This window comes from Dendrobium catenatum, unplaced genomic scaffold (genome assembly GCF_001605985.2).
Source record: "Dendrobium catenatum unplaced genomic scaffold, ASM160598v2 fragScaff_scaffold_1055, whole genome shotgun sequence".
NCBI lineage: Eukaryota > Viridiplantae > Streptophyta > Magnoliopsida > Asparagales > Orchidaceae > Dendrobium > Dendrobium catenatum.
Window position 1 is genome coordinate 442736 of NW_021319517.1, and position 11985 is coordinate 454720.

The 11985-nt window shown below is 33.7% G+C and overlaps 1 protein-coding gene across 1 annotated transcript in view; it reads left to right on the forward strand.

Annotated features, from left to right (window-relative positions):
* The first annotated feature begins 656 nt into the window (after positions 1–656).
* The window catches only part of LOC110100691 (transmembrane protein 33 homolog), a 26800-nt gene continuing 15471 nt past the window's right edge, over positions 657–11985 (forward strand). The window contains exons 1-3 of the mRNA XM_020828307.2: positions 657–987; positions 9194–9308; positions 9396–9487. Of these exons, the coding sequence (XP_020683966.1) occupies positions 805–987; positions 9194–9308; positions 9396–9487 (390 nt within the window). The 5' untranslated portion in view covers positions 657–804. The remainder of the gene's footprint in view (positions 988–9193; positions 9309–9395; positions 9488–11985) is intronic.

Sequence of the window (11985 nt, forward strand, 5' to 3'; positions counted from 1 at the left end):
TACTTTCTATTCTATGTACATTCCTTTTGGCTTGTATCAAAACTATTATTATTTAGATGTACTAGTTATTTGCATTTCATTAATGAATTAACTTTATAATTCACTTCCTTTATTTACCTTGTTATATATATTAAAACAAAATAAATCTTTCTATCCTTTCATCGCGTCCTTATTGCAGGGGTGTATCACCTTCCAGACCTAAGATATGATGGAATAATTTTTCAAGAATTTGATAATTCATTAGCTCACACAGATCTCTCTCTCAAACTAGAAAAAAATATGATTATTGAGTGAGTTATCTAATAAGAATAATATTTAATACATTTATTTTTATCAGGATCACTGTTATATATTTATGTGATTATTAATTTTTTTAATTTTATATTCATATTACAATTTTTTTACATATATATCTAATATTTAAATTTTATATTATTATAATATTTAAATTATATTACAAAATGTATGTATTAAAATATATTTAATTTGAAATAAATTAATATTAATGATATTTTATAACTGATTTTAATATTATATGAATAAATATAAAATTTAATTATTATATATAAAAGTATAGAACTATATAATTTTTTTATATGTATATTTGTATATAAATAACTTAAAAAATAATGGAGAAAGTTACTCGAGAATTATCGGATGAGAAGAAATTATAATGATATTTCTTTTCTCAAATTGCTTCTAACTTCGGCTTCTGCCATAGAAAAGAGGGAGATTTGGTAAGTGTGCCTGAGAGATTGAGAAAGATAATTTTTTATCTGAGAGAGGGAGAGACGATCGGTCGCTATGGCTGATGACGACGGTGGAGGAGATTCGCAGAGGGCGAAGAGGGCGGCTGCGGCGGCGTATGACTACGAAGGTGACCCGCGGTGGGCGGACTATTGGTCGAACGTGCTGATCCCACCCCACATGGCTTCCCGATCCGATGTTGTTGACCACTACAAGCAGAAGTTCTACCAGCGATTCATCGTATGCTTCCCCTCAAACCGCAAAACCCTTTTTATTGTGCGGAACCTATCGTTTTCAATTTGGATGAACACACCTTGTACTGACACAGATATCTTTTTTATTTCTCGTCTTGCTTGTCTGGCAATTTATCCTCTGATCTTTTTGTTATCTTTAAAAAATTTTATTTAATTATTTAATTTAGTCTCTTCCAAGCATAGCTTCCAAGAAACCACTTGCCTAGCCGTACTTCGAGCTAATAAACAGCAGATGAATCCTAGCATATTCTATAAACGATTGTTTGAATTTCATATGTTTGGATTGGCTTTCTTCTTATTTTGCATTCAACTGACTTTGCTGGAAATAGCAAGTTAAGCAGAATCCATCGATTTGAGTCTTTTGTCGCTTCACACTTGTCTTGTTTGGTGAATGAAATAAAACCTTATATGCTTATGGCTTTGACACAGATCATTATGCGTTTAGAAATAGTATATATATATATAATATATATATTATAATATAGTATATATAAATATATATATATATGACACATTTCAATAGCATTGAAATCACATTGAAATGCGATGGGCGGTGGTTGGGGTGGTGGCAGATGGTGGTTTGGGGGTAGCAAGGCGTCAATGGGGTGGGAAACATATGGTGGTTGAGGCTAAAAGATGTCTATATTGACGATTATATAAAGTGGTGGGTGGCGGTGATGAGTGGTAGCAATCAACAACGAGTGATGAGTGATGGTAGGTGTCGATGAATGATGGTGGGTGGTGGTAAATCGGAATCGCGAGTGGCCGTAACATAAGATGTGAAAATCACCCTATTTGGGCTATTTTTAAATACATGGAAAATAAGGATTTTGAGGTATTTCAAATCTCTAAAAAAATTGCTTCATATTTTTTTGCTTTAAACGAAACACCAAAGAAGTTTGAATGTTGGAAAAGAAGTTGCATTTCACTATTAAAACTTTTGGCCAAGCAACCCCATAATTTGGCTTATAAACATGAGAACAATTAGTCGACATGTTTGAATGAAATTGGTATTATACTACTCAGAGAAAAAAACTATGATATTGATGCATTAATGGGTTGGGTATATATTTTAATTGATTGATGGATAGATTACATGCATGAATCATACAAAGGCGAGCTTCTATAGTTGCAAATAAAACATCTGTCCATGCAAAGGTAAGATATGAGCGCAAAAACAAAAACAAAAAAAAAACTACAAACTCTCACATAAACAGGCTTGTCATATTCATATTGCAAATCAGTTGTAATACAACTTGTATAAGATCATATAACATATCATATTGTCTTAGAGTAAATTGCCCCTAGTCCTTTTTGTTTTGACCCCTCTATTTTTTGAAATCCTTTATCATTCTAGGAAATCATTTACTTTTGTTGCTATTTTTTATGGCTGAATTATCACCTGTGAAATTACTAAGTGGGTTGTTTAGCATAGGCCGTGTTGCACTATATTCTTCTTTAGTTGATTCCTTTCTTCTAAAACTAAATTTATAGTAGGTCCCTCAATTGATCTTTTCCTGCAACCATTGAAGATGGCGGAGACCACATTCATGGCCACAACTATGGAAGGGTAGGGTGGCAGCCATTGATAAAAGAGGTGATGATAGGTGTCTTTATAGCTTCCAAATGAGATGCAAAGGGCAAGGAAGACAACTGGATTAGCCTTGCTAAATAATGACAATGGTGTCAGTTGACCTGATATTGATGGGATGTGGGAGGTTTGCATAAGATACCAATAATAATAGACTGTTGGAAGGCTTATTCTCATAGTGGAGACTACTGTTAGACTCTACACCTGCCAAAATAATTCGACAAAGCTAATTGCCCAGGAACAACTCAACTCTAATCCTTTCAACAAGTATTCGACTTATCGGGCAAGTTGACTACTTGGATTATCAAATGTCACAGGCTTAACTACCCAACCACTGAGTATTATTAACAACTAGATATCCTACTACGTCCCTTGGAAACTCACCATAATACTTTGTTACACATCGAATTGCTTGACCATATAGTATTTGCCTATTTGGTTCAAAATTGGTTCAACTAAGTTAATTTTGAGTCAAAACATTGGTTTAATGAATAAATAAACATTTTCAAGTCAACACATTGGTTTAATGAATAAATAAACATCCTCAATCAAAATTAGAGTCGAAATTCACAAAATTAGAAGTGTTCAGTCATTACACTCCTCCATTTGCAAAAATTTCTTCCTCAAAATTTTAAGTAGAAATGAAAATTGAAGTACATTAATTGGTACTATTTTAGTGGCATTTCATGTGATGGTTATATTAATTATAAAAAAATTAGAAGACTTGATATGTGCATAGTATATTATTTATGGTCATTAAAAAATTAATTTTAAATAGAGTTATTATTTTATAACAAGTATGCATATTGTTTCAAAAACCATAGTGTTACTATAATTTAGAAGTATTATATGCTTACTGAGTTGTGTTATGACTCACCCTACCCTACTATTTGCAAATGCATACATGTATTATTCGAAGAATTGAAATGAATAGAAGAGGAGAGAACATATAGTGTAGGCGTGACACTCGGAGAGATAGATATATTTTTTTAAAACAATCATATTATTTTTCCTTAAAATATATTTGGAGTTTGAGTGGCTTTTTGAGTAAATTGGAAATAATTTTTAGAAATTTTAAATAAGCTCTTGGCTGTTCATTCTGGTCTCGTTAATTCATGCCTCCGGAATGGATCTTGATAGCATGGCAATATTGTTAGAAATTTTAAATAAGCTCCTGACTGTTCATTCAGGCCTTGTTAATTCAAGCCTCCGGAATGGATATTGATAGCATGACAATATTTGCTCGAGTATAACTTCATGGCCTAATTAAGGTTGCACATGCATCTCTTTGTGGTTATATTGAATTGCATTTATAGGCTTTAGTACATATCTCTTCAGAGTAGACACTTTGCATATATTATGCACTCCAATTAGTTGAGGAGGTAGAATCAATCTAAAAGTGAGTGGTCTTATCTGAGATGATATTTCGAATGACCCAATTAATGTGGCTTAAGCTTCTTGAGCTATCTATATCATTTTATTGCCTTCCATGGCTCACTTTGAGGAAAACAGGGTTACCCATGTCAAAATGTATCTTTTGTGCCTCCTGTCATGATGTTTCTTCTATCAATTCTGCGTTACAATTACTTATTCCCAAATCACCTCATTCTTCTTAGTAATTTTGTTGACAACCAAAGTCTTTGAAATGCTGACTGTCCTATCTCAGTCTATCTTCGAGGTGATTTGCACTTTTGCTTGTATAATGCATAAAATAGCGTTATTCCAATGCTCAACGTATAACTGTTATTGTAGGTTAATTCTATCAAAGATACCACTTCGTATATCCTCTGAAATTAAGAACACACTTATTGTTTAGATCTTCTAGATTTTGTATTATACTATAATATTGGCTCGTTAGTCTGAAGGTGAGGATTAATGTTAAAATAAAGTTGGTTACCAGAGCTTCTCCTACTTGCTATCACAATCTCGATAAGAAATGATTATCTCAATTGGAAACTATGGTCTTAGGCATGCCATGAAGTTGCACAATTGAATCATCAGATAATTTGATCTGCTAGTCAACTAAGAAAGCTTGTTGAATAGGCAAAAATTATGCACTCTTTGCCAGCCTGTCTACGATTGCCCAAATATTATCTCAGCTTTGAGATGACTTAGCCAATTTGACCACCAAACTCAACAAGATGTCTTTCTATTTCAAGTTGGAATGAGCAAAAGTTGCAAAATTTTGTTTGATTTCGAGTTCTCTGCTTTCACCACTTGACATGCCCTGGATCTACCAATGAACTCAGCTACATCCTTATTCTTTTTGAATGGAACAAGTGCTCTTAAAGGTGAAGTACCTGGGTGAATGAATCATTGTTCAACCAGTCATACAACTGACTCTTCATTTCCTGTAGCTTTTCATTGGTAAGGCAATTTGGAAATCATTGTCGTTCTTGGCATCACTTTGTTTTGTGAATTCCACTTGTTGGTCAGGAGGAAGACTAGGTATGTCTGCAAAGAAAATGCCAAGAAATTCCTTAAAAATAAACTTCTCCATGTGTCAGATTACATTATGTTCTATGTCATGAATGTGAAGTAAATATGCCTGGCAGCAATCAACTGAATCTTTGAAATTGTGATGAACCCAACTGTGAGCCGCTAAAGTTAATTTGTGAATGATTTAATGGAAACTTGAAAGTTATCACTTGGTTTGGCTCGTACCGCATAAATTCTCAAGAGTTAAACTCCAATGTAATTACCATGTCAAGAGCTTATCTAGCCTCAATTTGTCAAGTTCTTTTGGTTAGCCAAGCCTGAGTTGTACACTTTTTGCTTTTACTTGATCACTGGAATAACTGTAACATAGATAGATACAAAGGAATCCAAACAACACAATTTTTTGAAATGAAAATTCAGGATTCTCAATTCCATGAGATGATCCCAGGAATAATGATGAAGTACGCAACTTTATTGCCTTACAAATAGATCAAACTTTAACTGCTAAGCACAAAATTCTCTTGAAGAAATAACGCCATACTCGACTCCAATTGAAACCCTACTGATTGGACTTCCTTGAACTCATCTTTGCTTGTTAGACCAGAATTGACTGTTCACCTTGAGTTATAAACAACGAGCATGTGTGCTCAATGAAAAGAATACCTAAAACGTTAAAGACAATAGTATTACACAGATATAAACAATATGTGCAAAGGAAATAAGAAAGTTTCAACTTGGTTGGTTTGACAAAAGTTCAATTGAGTTGAGCACATGCACACAATATGTTCACTCCATTCAATTAAGTCCATGATCATATCTTTCTCAGTTGGCTTGACGCCTGTAAAACAGCTGCTCTATAGAGAACGTTGTTTTTTCTCAAAGTAATATCTCTGCTAGGTACTCAGCTTGCACACAATCATCACATTTAATGTATAATATAAGAGTTTAACTAATATAGATTTCTAAATTATCCCTTGAATATTCTAATTATTACGGAAGTATTAACACGTTTTATGCAACAATCACATGGTAGAGAAAACTAGTAAATAAAATATTGCAACTTGAATACATGACGAAGTGCCATTATTTAAGGAGTTAGGTTTACTCCCACCTGGCCATAATCACAAAGAGTTGAAGTCACCTGGATTCCCTCTCAAAGTAGCTCTTGGTCTTTGATGGTTCGGTTCGAACAATCCCACACACTCCTCACCATATCGATAAAATAGTAATGCCTCCCTTAATTTTGAGGACAAACCTTATATAAGGACTAAAAGTTAATCCAATGGCTCTGATCTAAACATATGTTGCACATCCAAGCATCCCAAGGTCTTTATCTCCAACAGAACTCCTGATGCTCTTTGATTGCTCCTCTTTACAGTCAACACAACTTGGTTGTAAAGTTGTGTTGGAAGTCTTCAAAATTGATCACCACTATATTTAGGCTCATATGAGTTTTGGAATATAACAATCAAGTTTTGTAGTTGATCCTGAAGAGTTTGGATTATGTTTTAAAAGACATTCAACTTTTCATCAATATCAGCCAATTTTCTTTTTTTGATGTGATGAACTTGTTCACATTATTTTAAATTTTTTCAAATTGATCTAAGTTGATAGTTTTAGAAAACATGTTGATTTGCAGGGTGTAGTACTTTTTATTTTTTATTTTTAAATAATGAATGAGATAAATATGAGAGGGAAATGCTTTAGATGAGAAGAAAAATGAATATATGTGTATAATCAAAGTAAAATTGAGGTTAAGAGAACTTTCAAGTAGTAGAAGACCACTTATATCTCAAACTCTCTTTAAATTGTTTATGTTTTTTTGACAAAGTTCTATTTAGCCTTAAAAACATAAAGTTTAACCCAATAAATTATATTGCATGTAATAAAGAATCTTTTTCTCTTTTATGAAATTCACAAAGCAAGCAATATTTTCAAATAGTAATAAATGCATAAAACTTATAATCACATAAATATAATTTTTAGCTATTTTGTTTTAATTTTAATTCATTATAAGACTTTTGTTTGTGGAACACATCCTTTTTTATTTACAACATCACACAAAATTTGAGGAAATGGTAGGTTCACATAAGTATTTGGTTAAGTTTTTTTTTTTTAATGGTGATAATAACTTTTATGAAAACAAATTTCTATAGAATTGTCAAATAATGTGCAAATTTTAATTTTTTTGAATAAATTACCAAATAAAAAAAACTTAAAGCTTTTGGATAGCAATGATTTTTTTTTGAGGAAAAAACAAATATTATTTTTAAAGGTACCTCAAATTTTTTAGCCTTGAAAAAAATCATATCTTGGTGAGAGCAACGTGTGCCTTCAAGCTCTTTAGCCTTGATTTCTTTTAAGCTCTTAACTCTGATGCCTATATGATGTAGGATCTATAAGATTTTTTTTGGTGAAGATAGCAACTTGATTGGTGTCCCCTTAGAGTGGTGGTGGAAGGATTATTTAACCGGTGGTGAAAAAACAATTATTTAGATTTTCATTAGATTTGGTGCTGAAACTTTTAAGCTATTAATAGGAAAATTTTAAGCTCTTTAGCCTTGATTTCTTTTAAGCTCTTAACTCTGATACCTATATGATGTAGGATCTATAAGATTTTTTTTAGTGAAGATAACAATTTGATTGGTGTCCCCTTAGAGTGGTGTTGCTAGGATTATTTAAGCGGTGGTGAAATAATTATTTAGATTTTCATTAGATTTGGTGCTAAAACTTTTAAGCTATTAATAGGAAAATTTTCCTTGGAGAAAAGGGGAGAAGTTTTAGATTAAATATTTAGGATGTTAGGGAACTAATGCTAGTTTTTTTATGGATTTTAGATTAGTGGTTAAGGAGTGGTTAATTTGGTTGCTCATATCAGAAAATTATCTTTTTATATTTGGCTTTTGGCTAGGATATCTTAGAATTATAGGAGAGTTCAAGTCTTGAGGTTACGAGGGATGTAGATGAATATTTGGTAGAGTTTTGAAAGGCTTTGATATGTTTTGGGCTTGAAGGAAGCTATGATTGAGATTATATAGAGGAGATGAGAATTCTTTTGGGAAAGAGAAGGAATAAGGGTGAGGAAAGATAATTAAGAATTCACCGAAGCTCTAGGAGAGCAGCCACGAAGCTTCAGCTAAAATTAGACCAATCTCCAAACCTTTTCACATGAAATTTGTAGTATTAAAAAAAGTAAATTTTATTAAACGAATTTAAAATATAAATCAAAATCTTATTTGTTAGTATTTTTCAATCCCAGAGAACTTTGAAATGCCTTAGGAGTCAATTAAACACTATTATATAAATTGATGACTTGCCTTAATTAAAAAAAAGTGAAAAATAAAATTTAAAGCTTCCTATAAATGAAAAATTTTAGATTGTCCAAATAAGTCAAGTAGTAGATCTGAAATAAAGTAAATTTTAAAAATTTTTATTTCATTATTTGGTATTGCTCATCTATCCATCAAGAGACCTTAAATTAAGCTTCATATTTATTCTCTATTGATTTTAAAGAGATTATGAGTCATTAATGGATTTGCATGGAGAGTTGCGCTTGATGAATGATGCAAATGTTGATGCTACTCTTTGGTATGTGACCTTGTTAGCTTCATCTTGGTGCTACATAATTTATAAGTAGCAAATTTACAAGTTATTTGGTTCTCATGATAACAAGCATATTCCATTTTTCTATTTTGTCCAATTGCTAAATCTTAATGCGTTTCTAAAATCTTTCTGGTATTTTTTGTGAAACACGGATGCTTTTGAGAATTGTTGTATGAAATTGAAATAAACTTTTAATCATATCCGAAACCGAGAATCTGTTGGTTATATTGAAAATTCTTTGTCAATGAGTTGAGAAGTTTTGCTCATTATCATCATGTATCAACCAGTTGGAAACTTTTGCTTACTAGCATATCTTGACATATCCCTTTTTCTTACTATTATGAACATATGAAGTAATCTAGGGATGCTCATGATTAATTTATCTCTATTGGATGGTTTCAACATTTGGTGTTTTTATAAAGATTTTCACTGAAAGCTAATGCTGGTTTTAGAGAAGGTTTAGCTGAAGTTGTTCCCTGTTGGTTTCAATGGAATATTTGAAAATACTCTTGAGCAGTTAAATATGGCTGTCTAAGTTCCTTTCGTTATGTTTTTGAAGGACCCGGATTTTTCTGTTGAGATGATGTCTTCAGCCAGTTCTTCCCAATCAGCTAGAGTATTTTCTAGAGCTTCATCGACGCCAACAAGAGTGCAGCCAAGGCCTCAAAGTTCAGGTGGAAAAGTGCATGTTTACCTTATGTTTGTCTAGCTTTCGTGACCTCGATATTGTTTCCTTGGACTGACGAGGGAGCTTTATGCAGCACCAAGACCAGGAGCTTCTGCAACTTCAGGCAGGAGCTCAAGTTCTCTGCGGTTGGATAAGCAGACTATTCACTTTTCTGTTAATGCATGGGTACAAAAATTTCTTTCAGAAGCATGACTAATGCTTTCTTCTATTGTTTCTTGCCCTTTATTTTCCTTTTTCTTGTCTTTTGACATTTATGAATTATTTTTAAGATCTACTTTTGATTTTTTTATCATCTCTTTACGTGCATGCACCATGCTTGGAATATCGAGAAGGCTTATTATTCATGGAAGCTATTGATAGGCATTTGTATTTAATAATTCTTCATAATAACATGCATTATGTCTCATCCTCAAATTGCCTTGCACCTTCCCTTCCGGACAATAAAATCAACCTAAAAAAATGCATGCCATGAATTACCTGTTTCTTATGTCAGTTTGCCATTAATGGTTTGTGATGAGATTTTACCATGAATTTAGATTTTCATAATTTACATTTTGACAGGTATTCACTGGGTTTCACTGCAAGTTGAAGCACTCGTGTTCACGAAACATTTGCGTTCTATATTTTATTTAAGCAACTTGTATGCTTGCAAACCAAGAGTTTATTGTTTCAGTGGATTTAAAAGTTACTTTGTTGTCGGAGCATTCCATTGTAGACATAATAGTTGCATATTTTTAAGCATTACATATTTTCTTCTCTCTTTTATATTTTACTTCCTTATGGCATATCCAAATAATAACATGATTCTATGTTGGAAAACAAATGATATTTGCAGCCATAACATGTTCATTTTGGCTGCTGGGTTGTAGATATATTTGAAATTTGGCTAACCTCAAGCATATGTTTATGTTTTGTACACATTTTTCATGATTTGAATGCCCATTGCAAACCAATCCTTGATTTGTATTGACCTGAACAATTTATTTTTCTACCTTTGGTGAGATTGAATCTTGCTTGCGACGACTGCTATGCAACTAGTACATTCTTTTGTTAGCTTGATTGTCATTATTGGCTAGATTGATAGTTTGAAAATTGATTCCTGCAAAGATTGATTTCCTAATATCAAATGGCAAATCAGGTTGCATTACATCTAGTTTATCTTGTTTACTAGCATAGATAACATTTTACCATAGCTCATTTTTCCTTAGGTTTTACATTTTGATACAACCATGAATCTATCTGCACTTTGTGGGTAAGCTAAGAAAAAATACAAACCATTGATCAATTAGTTGAACGGGAAGAAAGGTATAATATTATTGGGTTGCCTATATGCATAAATGCTATTGAAAATAGTTTTAATCCGATCATGTGCCAATTTTATTATTTTGTCAAATCCGAATATTAATGATCCCACCTCTTCAAAAGCATATTAGCTGGATGTTGTTAGGATCAATCTAAATGAAATTCTCCGACTTTGCCTAGAGGATAGAAATATTAGGACTAGACATACGATGGTGGTCGTTATGAAGGGACCTATCCTCAATATAGTGATCATTGAGCCTGACAAAATACTCTCTTTGATGGTTTTTTATTGGCCCCTTTGATTTTTTCTCCTGCCAAGAGGAGAGAGTACATATTAGAATCTTTTATATTCTTAGGATATTATTTACTAATGATTAACTTGATCAAATTCTTAGGACATGTGCCGACCTTTGCTTTGAGAGCTTATAGCCCCGTTGAATGGTAGAATAGACCGTTGCTGATTGGGCACATGCTACTTCCATAGGGAGAACACAATCTCACTTCGATCATAGGTCTTGTTATGCTAGTTTACTTTTGTTTGATCAACTTCTTATCGACTTTGGTGGCTTTTTATTAGAGCATTATGGTATGTCGATCAAAAAAGCGTGGGGGCTTGAGGTTGTAAAACTGACTTAGGCACACCAAGTTCTATACCTGATACGTCTTCAAAAAATTATCTTGATCAGGCACGAATCTCGAGGCAAAATCAAGTTGGGAACTTCAAAAATTAATTCGGAGACCATCTCAACTCCGATTTCAGCAAACTTACAGTCGAATTGAGAGTCTCGGAAATACGAATCCAACGACACCAAATTCGACTCAATACAAGCCCAAACAAGTCCAAATCAAGGACCCGAAGCGCTATTGGAAGGTTCAAACCACGATTTGGATTACCAAATGGTTTCCAAACATGACGTGCTTATAGTCAAATCGAGCGGCTCGACGAGACGAATTCAACGAGCCCAAGATCGCTGAATTCCGACATCATTAAGACCTTCAATTGTCTGACGAACAGCCCACAATCAAGGGATTCAACATCGGCCGTCCATTCAACCACTCCCCATTTACCCTGATCTATTGCCTATTTACGGGCCATGCCACTCCATAAAATCTATAAATAGACCCCTCATTTCTCTTGAGGGGGGGATCGAAGCAAGAAGAGAAGAGAAGGAAGAAGCTCCTCCTCGACCACCGCCGGAGTTTCGCCGGACCTTCGCCGGATCACCACTTGAGGCCCTCACCTCCGCCGGACCACCGCCTGATGTCGTTGCTCCGCCGGACCACCGCCTGGCTCCGTTGCTCCGCCGGACCACCGCCTGACGTCGTTGCTCCGCCAAACCACCACTTGAGGCCCTCACCTC